Source organism: Vulpes lagopus, chromosome 11 (assembly GCF_018345385.1).
Source record: "Vulpes lagopus strain Blue_001 chromosome 11, ASM1834538v1, whole genome shotgun sequence".
Lineage (NCBI taxonomy): Eukaryota > Metazoa > Chordata > Mammalia > Carnivora > Canidae > Vulpes > Vulpes lagopus.
Genome location: NC_054834.1, coordinates 98219343 through 98235791, shown reverse-complemented (window position 1 = coordinate 98235791; position 16449 = coordinate 98219343). Strand labels below are relative to the sequence as shown.

The following is a 16449-nucleotide window of genomic DNA, read 5'->3' as shown; positions in this document are numbered from 1 at the left end:
ATTAACCTTTCATTAATTTACTAGGCAGTGATGGTAAATTCTTTTGAAATCTGGTGCTGTATGTTAATCTTCTTTTGCTTTTAATAGGTAAAAGAAATATTCCATTTTGTAATAATGCATGACTCATTCATGGCTCATTGTCTTCCCACTGATTTATTTTTTTCTTTTTTTTTTTTTTTTTTGCCTTGAGCCAGCAAGAAAATCTTACATGAGAGGAGGGAGGAAAAGAGACAGAGTTGAGGAATACAATACTTAAATACTGTTGCTTGATGCTCATTGGTTCTCTCCTTTCTTACGGTGGCCAGTCTAATCCTGCCTTCCTTGTCAAATCCCTTCCCTCCCCACCCTCCCTGCTAGGGGCTCCACAGGGTGTCTGCTGCTAGAAGCTGACTGCAGGCAGTATGTAGGCATCTTTCATCCAGAATGGACAGTAATATATTGAATAGAGAAGGAAGCTTTTAGAAATGTATCATTTGTCAAAATTGCATGGCTTTTGAAAGGGGATAGAGAGATGCTGAATGTTCTGTGTGTCAGCATCGACTCTTTATTTCTGTTCAGACTCTTAAGTTTTCAGAAGCTTAAATATAGAGCCCTTTAAAAAAAAAAAAGAAGAAAGAAGAATTTTTCTGGTTAGTCGACCTCTTTTTAAGAAGTGCTTCATCATCCTCCTCCACCTCTCCGCGATGTTTCTCTGCAGCTCTCTGTAGATTAGGGTTCTGTGCCGGCTGCCAGAATGCTCATTTGTTAACTGAATAGAGTTCACCGACAGACACAGATCAATATAGGTTTTATTTCTTTCCTGTGAATTCCAAAATGCCATCCAAAGAGTCTTGGTCGGGTAGGAAAACTAATAGAGCTGCAGTTCACAAATCAAAACAAGAGGGCCGTCAGCAAGATTTATTGATAGCAGCCTTGGGAATGAAACTGGGTTCTCAAAAGTCGTCTGTGACAATCTGGCAACCTCTGAAACTCTTTGCTTATTCACAGTTGACATCACTTGTTAGAAGAGCAACTCTGAAAGAAAACGAGCAAATTCCAAAATATGAAAAGGTTCACAATTTCAAGGTAAGAATGTTTGTTTTTAACCTTTTCTTAGAAGAGAGAAAATGCACACTGCTTGCAGTATACAGTATTAGAGGAGTACCTTTGATGTCTTTTTAAAACTACGACGACTGGACTAACATGTTCTTGCTGTTTAAGGAATGAAGATGTTTTAAGCATGATTTTATTTAAGGAATAGCTGACTAAAGCTCATAGAATCCAACTCCATTTTCTCTCATGCTGATTTAGTCTTCTACTTAATCAATGTACACTCAATGGTACATGTCTGGACTGACCTTTAGAGGTCTCATTTAGTAATGATTTGGGCATTATTTTTATTTGTGATGCAAATATGTCTAACTACCTTTGTCAGATATTTCACGAAAGGATTAGATCTTATCTCCATTCCTTTCTGGTAAAAAGCTTTGGATATAAGAGGCGTGTGTTGTTGCATCTGGATTGAGCAGATGGTCTGCATTTCCCACAGTTTCTGTCTTTTCTCCTCTGTTAATGAACTGACCATGATGAAAGGAGGATGGCTACCACGGGACTGTTACTGCTGATACGAGCAGCCTCTCTTTACTTTTTGAGTATTGCTTTCCGTGTGTGTGTGTAATTATTGTGTTAATGTGTTTTACCAATTATACTTTGAATCCTCTTTCGTCAAGATGATATGTGTGTGGATTCAAGTTGCCTGGATGCATGGCATGATATAAGGCCTTGAAGTTGGGTCCTTTGCAGCCTACCTGGGAAAACATACCATGTGAGGCTGTGCATAAGAACACGCAGTTCCAGTTCGTGGGTAGATGCACCAGCATTTCTGCAGTCACTTTACAGTAGTTACACAACTTTATGATAAAGTTTTCTGTCATTAGTTCTAATGTTAGAGGGTATATGGTTTCATTTTATAGGCCATTATGGTTTCAAAAGATGATAGGCTGGAAACCTGGATAGCAGAAGTATTCATTCAGAATGTCTTCTCTGTAGCAGAAGATCTCATTTCAAATTTACAATTCATCCTGATTTTTAACACTAGCAATTATTTATTTTACTCAGCTGCTAAATCCCACACCCCAGTATGCTCTACTTTTTTTAGTGAGGAATAGATTCTTATGATCTTCAGATCATTTTGTGATAAAGAATAAATTCTAAACTGTTTAGGCTGTATAAAGATTGCTAATATTTGTAAACCAAATAGCTTTTTCTTCTCCCCCTTAAACATATTGTTAAGGACCCTACTTTTCAACTAGTATCTTTGATTTTAAATGAAATTGAGACTATTCAGTATGTACATCCAGTCTCCACCACCTTGTCCATTTATGAAACTAAAACAGTACATGCGAGGTAGTAGGCCTCACTTTCTTCTTGCATGACAAATTGGTAAATTGAGTAAATTCTTTTGCAAATATAAAGTAATATGCATGTTAGTAAAAGAGCCATTGAGGTTTCTAAGCAAGAAACTATGCATACTGTTAAGAAATGGCTGAGATTTGAAAACATATCCCCAAAGATGTCCCCTGTAGTGTGTTTAGCAGGAACAGACTGACCTATTAATGATGCCATTTTAGTGCTAAGTCAAGTTCATTGATTGAAAGCAAATAGTAAGTCCGTTCAGGGATTTGCATAAACAAGCACATTCACTCTCTCTTTTCTGTGGTTTGGGGGTAGGGGGACTTGGCTGAATCTTCAAGTAATTTCTCAATTTTAAGCAAATTTTGAACAGCTAGAAAGTGCTGGCTTGGGGACCAGTTGTGACCCTTAGGTTGGTACCCAAACTGTTAGAAAGATACTGTGTGTGTTTTTTTTTTTTTAAAGTGTGTGGGGGGAGGGGTACATTAAAAAGAAGTCTGCTTCCTTCACTGGAGTTAAAAAATTGAAATCAGATGGGCTGTTTTTTAAGAAGTATTAATGTTCAGGAAAGAGCTCATATTAGTGAAGTTCAATAACATTTTTTACAGTTGCTAATAAGGTCAGAAGTCTCAGAATTTGACTCTTTCCATTGAAATTACTCCTTGTTATTTAAAAAATGTTTCTGTGGGGTGGCATTATAAAAAAGAGAAAAGAAAGGTGGGAGGGGTAGTCATACTTGACTTCGGAGAACATCCTCCCTCAAAGAATTCAGGCTCTGTGGCAGGAGCACTTCTCTCCCACACAAATGTTCACTTAGAAGGTCACGGCTTGAAATATGTAAGTATGTACAGTTCAGAGATTTATAGTAGGAAGAACCCTGAGCATTTATATGATGATAATCATTCATATGGCCTTACCCCCATTTTCTATGTTGGCAAAAGTGGATTCTGCTCTCCACGAGCCCACTCTCCAAAGCCTCCTTTCAATGTGGTTTTTTTTTGTGTCTTGAACTGCCTTGTTATGTAACATTGCTCCGTGATGTTGGACAGCAGCCAGATCTCATTTGAAAAGGTAAAGCCAAAAAGGCTTTATACCTTTGGTTGAAAGCACTCACCAAGCTGAGATCCAAAAGAAAAAAAAATCAACCAGGCCCTAACTCCAGACAGGTGTTTTAGGTTTTTTTTGTTGTTGTTGTTTTTAAAAAGAAAAAAATGAAACAAAGCAGGAAGGCTTCCCATTTACTGTTATGTAACACGGCCTTTTTAATTTTTTCTATTGTTATTTATAAGGATTTAATAAAGAATCTATCCCAAGAAACATAGTTGTCTCTCTTAGGGAGGTCATCATTTAAAAAATAAATGTACCACATCCTTTAAAGCTGATCATAATTTGTCAACATACCTTGGAGCAAAAATAATTTTAACTCTTTCCTGGATCAACATCTCATTTTAAGAACTGCTCGTGTCCTAACACAACAGAGAGAACAAGTGTTAATTTCTTGAGCAAACTTAAAAACTAAACAAATAACCTCTGACATAAGACAGAGGCACTCCAGCAGCAGTGATTCTGTCCTTATATCCTACATCTGAGGTTCTGTGGATAGAATGATAACTGAGACCCGGCCCTGGCCCTCAGGAGCTTGCTTATCATTTCTATGACCTTGAGCAGACTGCTTTATCTTTAAATCCCGTGATTCTACATCAGAATTGAGTTCTAGTATGTGTTAGGTACTTGGTAGCTACTATTTTTGTTACCACAAATTACCCCTAAATGGATATTTTTTCTGAATCCATACCAAGACTTTTTCTTGCCCAGGTACAGAGGTCATGATGCAGTTGAGAACCCTGGCATGATTGTTGGGGCTAAAGAAAGCTCTTGCTTCTTTCTTAGCTCCCAGGCAGAGTTAGATGTTATGTAAGAGCAGTTGCATTTTCATGCACCACAGAGTACAGTGAAATCCTCTTGATGTCTCTTACTCCTTCCAGATTTAACTATTTGGTGTTTCATTTATAAAATAAAGTTAAGATTCCCTATAATGAGAACAGTCACAGGAAACCTGGCTACTTAGGCAAAGTAAGTAATTAAAAGAACATTATTACAATGAGAGAGTACTTTAAAATATGAGTTTAGTCCCTTTTTTTAAGGTAGTCTTGAAGTGGCGACTGGTTCATTTTAGAGTCTGATACTTGCATTCTGAATATAAATGAAAGATGTGACATATTAATAGATCTAATGTTTCCAAGATAATATGCAAGCAATGAATCCTGAAATGTGAATTGATACTGTAATTAAATGAGACTATAACATGAACCTTATAATATTTACTAAAATTACTGATTCAAAGTGATAATAGTGATCCTGGCAAAACAGTCATGCTGCTGTTCGATTAACTGAAGGATAGAAGTGGCCAGCTTGGCTGAAAGTGCACTTTCCTTCAAAGGACACGAACAGATTCAAGCCCCGTGGTCCTCATTTGATTCCCATTTGAGAATAAACACAAAATAAACCAACAAATTAAACATAGAGTTAGTATGAAACGTAGAATTAACTACATGATCTATAAGTTCTGTTATAGCTCTGAGATTCTCTTGGGGCAGTAGACTGGGTTAGTCAGTAGAACATGCAACTCTTGATCTCAGGGTTGTGCGTTCAAGCCCCAAAATGGGTGTAGAGATTGCTTAAAAATAAAAAGATCTTTAAAATTCAGATTAAATTATGTTGAGAAGCATTAGATTTGTTAATATAATTACTGTTTTCCACTTTTAAAACTTCATTAAGGCCCATATGAGGACAATATATTAATGTTCATTTTTAGAAAGAATTAAAATAACCTATATATGAAGGAATATTTTTAAAAACTGGTTATATCAACAGTCAGTGAACTACCATATTCACCGACTGGGCTACCTTTGTATTATCCCCACCAACCATCACACCACTACCATCCCCCGCTTTGCTCATTTTCACTCTTTTTTCCCCTTCCCTACATTTAGTAAAATGCAAATGTTCAAGACACATCAGCTGAATGACTAAATGACCATACAGTGCGACAGGAGGGACCTTGGTGGTGGTGGTGAGGGTTGTTGTTATTTTGAAATCACTTCTCATGCAACAGGAAATTTCAACCTAAATATAGGTTCTTCTAATGATTTTAAGACCTATAATGTTGCAATTTTTTAAATGCAATAAAACTCAAAATATCGCGTTGTCTTATATTTGACTGGAGAATCTGTGTTCACATTTTAAGTGCTCAGAAATTTGAGAATTGTTTTGAATTAATAGCATTATAAAAGAAGTTAAATGCAACATGAATAATGGAAAAGGCAACCTAAAATGTCTCATTATTAAACATCATTGCCCTTCCTGTGGGTATAAACATGGAGTGTCTTTAAAGGAATAAGTGGTTTCCTTCAAATATTTATTTCTTTATTTCTAGATTATACAAATATATTTATATATGTCTATGTATATACACACAGACAAAATTCCCAAGTCTTAATGTGGGTCACTTGCAAGAGGAGATAAAAATAACAAAGCTCAGTGCAGAGCGGGGGTTTCTCTCTCCTTAGGGCAGTCATGGAGGAAAGGTAGGAGATTGGACATGACCATCTGTAAGATCCCTGTAGGCATTGTTTCTGTTGCTGTTTGGTATGGTACTTAGCAGATGCTACAGAAGCCAAAAATGGTAAACACACGTTAGCTACTTTGCTTTTTATCTCTGTCCCTAGTGGTGATGAGCAGGACCACAAAGACTCATCATGTATTTCCATCCAGGCCTCTCCATTGCCCCTCAGCAGCTTCAGCTTAATCTATCCTTTTTATGGTTTGTGTAATGCCAGCTGAGGAGCTGGTTATGACGCCTCAAGTACAAAACTAGATCATAAGGTCATTGGAAGGGCAACTGCCTACCATTAATAATCCAAAAAGAAACATTTCACAAGCTTTGTACATAGTTGCTTATACTGCTTCGTGGCCATTTTATGAGGCTAGAGAGTTTAAAATGTTATACTTAAGAGAAACTCATGTTTTTTGGATTGGAAGAATATTGCTTAACCATACATACTACCCAAAGTGACCTTCAGAGCCAGTGCAATTCCTGTCATAATCTCCATGGCATTCTTTACAGAACTAGAAAAAGCCATCCTAAGAGTGGCATGGAACCAAAGCAATTTTGAGCAAGAACAAAGCTGGAGGCAACAGTGCTTTCTGATTTAAAAATCTATTACAAAACTATAGTAATCAAAACAGTATAGCACCGGCATAGAAACAGACATGTAAGGACACCTGGATGGCTCAGCAATTGAGCCTTTGGCTCAGGGCATGATCCCAGGGTCTTGGGATTGAGTCCTGCATCAGGCTCCCCCGTAGGGAACCTGCTTTTCCTTCTGTGTGTCTCATGAATAAATAAATAAAATCTTAAAAAAACCCAGACATATAAACCAATGAAACAGCCCAGAAATAAATCCATGTATCTTCAGCCAACTGATTTTCAACCAGGGTGCCAAGTACACTAAATAATGACAGGATAATTTCTTCAGTAAATGATGTTGGGGAAACTGGATGTCCATATGCCAAAAAAAAAAAAAAAGAAGATGAAGAAGAAATTGGTCCCTTATTTCACACCATATACAATAATTCAACTCAAAATGGATTAAAGACTTAAATATTTAAGACCTGAAACTATAAAACTACTAGTAGAAAACATAGGGAAAAAGCTTCTTGACATTGGTGTGGGCAGTGATTTTTTTGGATAGGACACTAAAAGCAAAGACAACAAAAACAAAAACGGACAAGTGGGATTACAGCAAACTTAAAAGCTTCTGCAGGGAAGCTGGTGGCTCAGTGGTTGAGCGTCTGTCTTCAGCTCAGGGCATGATCTGGGGTCCTGGGATCGAGTCCTGTATCGGGCTCCCTGCATGGAGCCTGCTTCTCCCTCTGACTGTGTCTCTGCCCCTCCCTCTCATTCTCTTTCTCTCATAAATAAATAAATAATATTTAAAATAAAAAATAAGTAAAAAGCTTCTGCACAGCAGAGGAAATAAATAATTGGTGGAATGAAAATGCAACCTATGGAATGGGAGAAAATATTTGCAAACTATATATCTGGTAAGAGGTTAGTATCCAAAATATATAAGGAATTCCTACCACTCAACAGCAAAAAGCAATCTGATTTCTCAAAAGATACACATGTGGCAAATAGATATGTTGAAGGATGCTCAGCATCACAAATCATCAGGGAAATACAAATCAAAGCCAAAGATGGCCAGTATTGGTGAGGATGTGAAGAAAGAGGAACCTTTGTACGTTGTTCATATGAATGTAAATTGATAGTCATTATGAAAAACAGCATGAAGCTTCCTCAAAAAATTAAAAATAAAACTACCTTATGATCCAGCAATAGGTTGCCTTTTCACCCTGGTTTCCTTTGCTATGCAGATTTATTATTAGATATAGTCCCAATTGTCTATTTTTGCTTATGCTACTTTAAAATTTGGAGAGATTTGGAAGTTTGTCTTTCTCACTAGGAGATTTTGGTAAAACTTATTAAGTGTACTATTTATTTTATGTAATTAAAAAGCAAATTTAAAAAAAGAGAACCTCAGGCCAGCCTTGAAATTAAAATATAGAGTTGTTGTCACCCTTTTTTTTTTTTTTTTTAGAGAGAGGGAGAGAAAGAGTGTGCATGCATGTCAGTAGGGGGAGGGGCAGAAGGAGGAGAGAAAGAATTCTAAGCTAAGCGTCCAGACTGACATGGGGCTCTATCTCATGAGGCTGTGATCATGACCCAAGCCAAAATCAAGAGTCAGACACCCAAATGAATGAGCCACTCAGGCACCCCTAGGGTTATTACTTTTAAACATCTTAAGAGAGCCTGGCTCTTTTAACAGAACAAATTCTGATTCTTACTCCCAACCAATATCTTAATGTGAGATCCTCTGACAAACAAGTACACCTAACATTGTATTGATTATTTTTAGCATGTCTATCCTGCTGATATGTTTAAGAAGATTTGGTATCTCTATGCAAATCAAAATCACAAGGAGATGAGCTATCACCTCATACCTGTCAGAATGGCTAAAATCAATAAGACAAACAAGTGTTGGCAAGGATATGGAAAAAAAGGAACCCTGGTGCACTGCTGGTGGAAATGTAAATTGGTGCAACCACTTTGGACAATGGCATGGAATTTCCTCAAAAGATTAAAAATAGAACTACCCTATAACACAGTATTTCCACTTCTAGGTACTTATCTGAGGAAAATGAAAACACTAATTCAGAGAGACATATTCATCCCTGTGTTCCTTGCAGCATTTTTTACAATAGGAAAGATATGGAAGCAACCTAAATGTCTATCAGTAGATGAATGGCTAAAGAAGATGTGAGGTGTGTGTGTGTGTATGTGTAAAGTAGAATATTAGCCATAAAAAAATGAAATCTTGCCATTAGCAACAACATGGATGAACCTAGAGGATGTTACACTAAGACCCAGAAATGCACACTATATTACTTTATTATATGCGGAATTTAAAATCAAAACGTCTCTTTTCCATGGCAACTCAGAGGTATAGGCTGCTTTAGGATGAAGCTGAACATTTCTCTTCCATTTATTGGCTGCCGGAAACTCAATGAAGTGGATGATGAACGCAAATTTCGTACCTTTTATGAGAAGCATATGGCCACAGATATTGGTCCTGATGCTCTGGGTGAACAGTGGAAAGGTTACATAGTCCACATCAGTGGTGGCAATGACAAGGCTTCCCCATGAATGGTGTCTTGATCCATGGCCATGTCCATCTGCTGCTGAGTAAGAGCCATTCCTACTACAGACCAAGGAGGACTGGAGAAAGAAAGTGCAAATCTGTTTGGGGTTGCATTGTGGACACCAATCTCTGTGTTCTCAACCTGGTCATTGTTTTAAAAAAAAAGGAGAGGAGACAAAGGGATATTCCTGGACTCACTGAGATTATTGTGCCTCATTGCCCGCGGTCCAGGAGAAAATTCAGCAGAATCCAGACTTTTCGTTCTGTCTGAAGAAGATGATGTCCATCGGTGTGTTATAAGAAAGCCCCTAAACAAAGTAGGTAAGAAACCTAGAACCAAAACACCAGTGATTCCATGTCATGTGACTCCACATGTCCCACAACACAAACATCTGCGTATTGCTCTAAAGATACAGCTTACTAAGAAAAATAGGGAAGAGGCTACAGAACATGTCAAATTTTTGACCAAGAGAATGAAGGAGGACAAAGAAAAACTGAACAGATTGCCAAGATACAAAGGCTGTCCTCTCTGAGGTAGAAACCTCTAGATCTGAAGCCACTCAAAAGTGAGATTTTCTAAAATAAAAAAATTAAATGAACAAACAAAACTGAAACAAACTCAGATACAGAGAATAAACTGATGATTACTACAGGGTAGAGCAGTGGCAGGGATGAACAAAATAGGTGAAGGCAGTTAAGAGGTACAGTCTACCAGTTGTAAAATAAGAGATGGAGATGAAACGTGCAACGTAGCAAATCTAGCTGATAATATTGTCACAATTTTGTATGGTGGCAGATAGTACTAGACTGACTTAATGTGGTGACCATTTTGTAATATATACAAATATTGAAGCACTTTTTTGTATACCTAAAGCTAATACAACATTGTCAGTTATTCTTCAATTTAGAAAAAAAATTGGGGGATCCCTGGGTGGCTCAGCAGTTTACTGCCACCTTCGGCCCAGGGCATGATCCTGGAGTCTCGGGATTGAGTCCCACGTCGGGCTCTCTGCACAGAGCCTGCTTCTCCCTCTTCCTATGTCTCTGCCCCTCTCTCTCTCTCTCTCTCTCTCTGTCTCTCATGAATAAATAAAATCTTTTTAAAAAATAAATAAATAAAAATTTTTAAAAATTGGCATCTCCAAAATTTCTCTCAAAGTAGAGAACCAGCCTGGCATAGGACTCTCATTGCAATAATAAGATAAGGATATAGACCCATAGGAAGAACACACAATAATAAGTCACCTCTACAACAGTTCTGTTCTCTTAATACTTTATGTGGACACATAATAATCTAACCTTCAAGGATCAGTTTTTCACACGCTTGGGACACTTCGGTATGTTAAAGGCAACATTTTGTAGTCACTTGTTTCATAAATCCCTTCTTACCTTCCAGATTTAACTGAGGATTGAGTCTTAATTGTATTCTGGGTATTTTGTAATCTAATAGGATATATATATGTAATATTTTATATCTCTAATTTTTAAACCTTGTTTAATTTACAGTATAATTCACATTATACTGTCATACTTCATCTTCTTTGTGACCCACTATGTCAACATTCCTCAGAGGAAAGTCATCCTTAGGAGTGAAGTTTACCACGGCTTTAATAAGGTGCTGAAAGCATATGACTGAAGAATATGTACATGTCATAACGCCTTACCCAGTTACTGTCTATAGTGCCAAGTTCCCTAGATCTCCGTATACTTACTGTCATCATTAGGCAGCTTGTAGATTTCATTATTCTTATGTAATAGTACATAATACAAAAATATAATTGGGCTCTTTGATGAAGGCAAAGGACAGAAGAGATACATGTGTGGAAGATAGGCCTACGAAAGATTTTTTTTTTTAAGTGAAGAGAATACACAAAAACATAATTTTTCTTTCTTAAATATTTTATCAAGTACTGGTGGTATATGAGAAACCAGTACAAATTCTTTTTCCAACAAACATCATACCGGTAGTGTTTTTGTTTTTTTCAGGTTTCTTAACCCCTCTTCTTAAATTACCTTAAGATTCTTCTGGTTGCAAAATAGGAAGGCTAGAAAGAAAAAGGGAAATAGCCCAGTGATGTTACACTTCTAAGGAACATCTTCAACTGCTCACTTAAAAATTATTTTTATATTCTTTGGGGAGCAAAAATAGAGCTGGGTGTGTTTTTTAAGTTATGCAGCCATAAAAATTAGAACAAAATATATTCATTTTTAGGTCATGGATATCTGAGGATTCTTGTTGTATTAGGTGATATCCTTAAGTCTGTTGTATTAGAAATGACATACTTTGGCTAGTGATGTGAATGGATTTGCCCCAATCAGGCCTAAAATATTATGTTGACTCTTTCTGTTTTATAGAAATCCTTTTTGGAGCCCCAGCCCCTAATGTGCCACACCCAGATAACTGCTTATGGTTCTGCCTAATGAGCTTATAGAGTGCCCTTGCTCATAAAGAAAAGGTCCATCTCTAGGAAGCATGTGTTTTGTTTTGATGGTTGCTAGTATAGCTCATTATTCCACAGTTGGCTGACATTGTTTCAGTGTGCTTTTCAAAAATCTATTTGATTGATATTTACCATTTGATGGAACAGTTGAAGATTCTCCATTGCAAGTGTCAGAAAAACTAACTCATGCTTGCTAAGGCAAAAAAGGAATTTAATGGTTCACATAGTAGGAAAGGTCTGGTGGTGGTTGGTATCCTTTGACTTGGGGGCTTAAAATGGCACCAGAACCCTTTCTTCTGGCTCTGTCTTCATTGGCAGCCTTCCTGTGGTAACAAGACAGCCTGCAGAGGCTCCATTTAAATATTCTCTGATTCTAGTCAGCTCAAAATGAGACTGAAAACAAAAGGTCTGGGCCTGGCAGGCATTTGCCCATTTATCTTATATGCCCATCTCTGAACCAGTAACTCTAGGCAGGAGAATGGAATGTGCTGATTGGCTTAGATCAAAGTCACATACTTTCTCCTGGATGGGGACAGTTTCATACAATTCATATGGGTTGAGAACTAGTACCCAGAGAGAAGACATTTATTCTTTGCAGCTAAAATAAGTGAATGAATGCATGCATGCATGCATGCCCACCCACAACACATTCAATGACAAGATGAAGTCACTAATTCTAAGACCCTAGTATACAACCTACTGAATACAAGTGTCAGTGTAACACTTTGCTGGAAGAGACATGTTCATAGAGCATGCTGACAAAAGAATCCTGAAGAAGTTCAGCCTTTATAAGGGACACTGAGAATTACTAATTAATTTTGTATGTGTGGAAACTGAAGCCCAGAGAAATCCCAGGTTCAAGCTTACATGAAAGATAGATTTTAGAAATAAGAACATCTGAACTTCCACTTTTTATAACTTTTTAAATAACCAGAAAAGAAATATATAAAACTACACTAGGATATTGAACAGGTAGTACAGTACTGTGATACTTCAAAAAAGGAACACAATAAGAGGAGTCTTAAGATTATTGTCATTTTCTGGTTGGAGGCAGTTTCTTGGCCACAACATACAGAGGGAGAATCTGAAGAGAACCCATTGGTCTAGCCAAGTTGAAGACAGAGATCAGAATTTGGTAAGGCAAAGCAGCTAAAATTTCTGGGGGATTGTCCCTGGGGGCACAGAGCTGTACACAGAGCTCTGGGGATCTACATAGGGGTCTTCTTGACTCTTAGAGCAAGTACTTATCTACATGATTATGAAAGGAGCCCATTTAAAAAGAAAAACTACCAGAAGGCAGTCGGCCAAACAATTACCGAAATTCACTAATTTCACTAATTTGGCAGAGGGCTGAGAATAGTTTTGCCCTCCTCCAGGAGGAGTAGAAAAAACGTGATATAATATATGAGGCATTGTTTAAAAGTCCTCAAAAGGATATTATCTCAGTAGCAGGACTAAATTAGCAATAAAGGCTGCAGTAAGGAAACTGAAGCTATTTAAAGAATCCAAGTGGAATCTCTAGAGATTAAAAATACATCTGAAATGGGGACAACTGGCTGGCTTAATCAGTGGAGCATGCGACTCTTGATCTCAGGGTTGTGAGCTCAAGCCCCATGTTGGGTGTAGAGATTACTTATAAAGATTTTATATTTATTTTATGATATGAAAAATACATTGGACAACATTAATGGCATATTAGGCATCAAAGAAGAAAATATTAGTGAACCAGAAGACACAGCAATATGGGTTGAGAAAATATCCAAAATGAAAGATTAAAAAATATATATAAGGAATTAACATAACATAGTGACTAGTGGAACAGTATCAGCATCTTACTTAAAAGTGTAATTGGAGTGCAACGGAGCAGTGGTGAGGGGCCAGGGAACAGTACAATTATTTGAAGATCTGATGATCAAAAAATTTATAATTCTGATGAAAACCTACAGATCCAAGAAGTATAGTGAACTAAAACCAGAAAAAATTATGAAGAAAACACCACCATGGCATATTATAATCAAATTGCTAAAAGCCAGTACTAAAGAGGAAATTATAAAAGCAGCTAGAAAGGAGAAAACCAGGTTATGGGAAAGAAAAATTTTATTCCTAAAATTTAGGACTTAGTACTTTTACTTCAGCCTGGAAGGAAATTGTTCATCCTTCACATAGGATATCAAAATGTGAAGAGGACATCGCTAAGATCTAGAAATTAAACGTGTATTCAGTTTCTCTTTAATTTTATTTTCATATTTCAGCTGCATGTTTATAATTTTATGGCTTTATATGATCTTAAATGTTCACACTCATACTCATACACAGAAATACAATGTACATTTTTAAAAGAAAATTTGTATACTATTTTCTTTATTAACTTTTTTTTAAATTTTTTTATTTTATGATAGTCACAGAGAGAGAGAGAGAGAGGCAGAGACATAGGCAGAGGGAGAAGCAGGCTCCATGCACCGGGAGCCCGATGTGGGACTCGATCCCGGGTCTCCAGGATCGCGCCCTGAGCCAAAGGCAGGCGCCAAACCGCTGCGCCACCCAGGGATCCCTCTTTATTAACTTCTTTAAAGGTTATTTCAGTGTAAGGAAAATACATCAAGGAAGAAACAAATTTTTTTTGTCACTGATATGCTTACATATTTTAGAACGTTTTTTAAAAGGCGAGGGGTGGAGGGAAAGAATACATTTTACATAGAGATGAAAAATAATGACAATAGAGTTCTCATCAGAAACTATGCAAGACAACAGAGTGACATCTTCAAAGTACTCAACAAGAACTAAAAAAAACCCTACCAACCTAGAATTCTATATCCAGCAAAATGCCTTTCATAAATGAAGACAAAATATTTTCTTTTTAAACAAAGAAAAGCTGAGTGAATTCATCACCAGGAGATCTATTCTACAAGAATGTTAAAGAAGTTCTTCAGATAAAAGGAAAATAATACCAGATGGAAATTTAGATCTATACAAAAGAATAGAGAATGCCAGAAATGGTAAACATGTGGGTAAGTGTAAAAGATATTTTTTCTTTCATTTTAATGAATATTTATGATAATTGACTATTTAAAGCAAAAAATACCAATATTACATGGGTTATACAAGCATATGACCACAATAGCATTACCTACAGGATGAGGGAAGCATACTGTCCTAAGATTCTTACACTATACATGAAATGGTATAATATATTTTTTTAAGATTTTATTTATTTATTCATGAGAGATACAGAGAGGGGGGGGGGGGCGGAGAAACAGGCTCCATGCAGGGAGCCCAATGTGGGAGTTGATCCAGGGTCTCCAGGATCACACTCTGGGCTGAAGGGGGTGCTAAACTGCTGAGCACTGGGGCTGCCCCTGAAGTGGTATAATATTCTTTGAAGATAGAGTGATGAGCTAAAGATATCCTATAGACCTTAGAGCAAACTCTAAAAACTAAACAGTTATAAGCTATTTGTAGAGACAAAAGGGATCCATAAAATATGCAATTTATTAAAAAATATGGAAGAGAAAAAGGAACAAAAGAACAAAGTATGTAGAAAACAAAACGAAGATGGCAATTTTAAACCCAGTCATATTGATAGTTACCTCAAATAGAAATGGCCCAAATACTCCACTAAAAGGCAGAGGTGGTCAGATTGGATTAAAAAAAAACAAGATCCAACTATATACTATCCACAGAAACTCACTCTAAATATAGAGACCCAGAGAGATCAAAAGAAAACGATATACCATGGAGACAATAATTCAAAGAAAATTAGAGTGGTTATATAAAATACAGTGATTTTCAGAATAAAGAATATTAGTGGGAGAAGAGAGGGTAAAATTTATCAAGAGAACCTAATTTAAAATGTATATTCAGGGACGCCTGGGTGGCTCAGTGGTTGAGCGTCTGCCTTTGGCCCAGGGCGTGATCCTGGAGTCCCAGGATCAAGTCTGACATCGGGCTCCTTGCATGGAGCCTGCTTCTGCTTATGTCTCTGCCTCTCTCTCTCTGTCTCTCGTGAATGAATAAAATCTTTAAGATAAATAAATAAATAGAATGTATATTCAGCAAAAACAGAGGTTAAAAATACATAAAGAGCTAAAAAGTGAAATAGACAAATCTGCAATTGTAGATAGAGATCCCCACACTTGTTTTTCAGACAAACATTCTCAGTGATAGAACAGACAAACAGAACATTAGTAAAGAGAATTCTTGAACGACAGTGTCAACCAGTTTGGCCTGATTGATGTTCATAGAAGTATTCTACTCAGCAACAGAATGCATACACTATTCAAGTAAACATGGTACATTCACCAAGACCATATTCTAGCCATAAAACAAGTCAATAAATGTAAATGGATTGAAATAATGCAAAAGCATATCGTTATACCACAAAAGAATTAAATTCAAAATGACACACATCTGAAAAATTTCCCACACATTTAGAAATTAAACAGCTTACTGCTCAATAATTCATGGATTAAAGGAGAAATCCCAAGAGACATTACAGATACTTTGAATAAAAAGAAAAATACAACATACCATGAATTTGTGAAATACAGCTAAAATAGTATTTATGGTGAAATTTTTACCACTAAATGCTTATTTTAGGAAAGAAAGTCTTAAGTCAATGAGTTAAGCTTCTACCTCAAACTAGAGAAAGACCTAATTAAACCAAATAATGGAAGGAAATATTAAAGGTAAGAGCAGCAATCAATGAAATAGAAGCAAAAGTGTAGAGAAAATCTGAATCTCTTCCACTAGCACTTTTTCTTTCCACTGGAACTTTAAAAAGGGTTTTAACCACTAGTTTAATGGTTTCTTATGCATTTTATTCTAACCTTTTTCCTGGTTTATTCTAGAAATACTTC

General features: G+C 36.7%; 1 protein-coding gene across 9 annotated transcripts in view; it reads left to right on the top strand.

The window, feature by feature from the left end:
• CHN1 (chimerin 1) overlaps positions 1–16449 on the top strand; it is a 194641-nt gene that overhangs the window by 145038 nt on the left and 33154 nt on the right. For 8 of the 9 annotated variants that reach the window (XM_041722802.1, XM_041722806.1, XM_041722800.1 and 5 more), the window contains one exon: positions 988–1065. In XM_041722802.1, the coding sequence (XP_041578736.1) occupies positions 988–1065 (78 nt within the window). Of the gene's footprint in view, positions 1–342; positions 1066–16449 lie in introns of those variants that run through there. The other variant, XM_041722808.1, reaches the window with a different exon arrangement.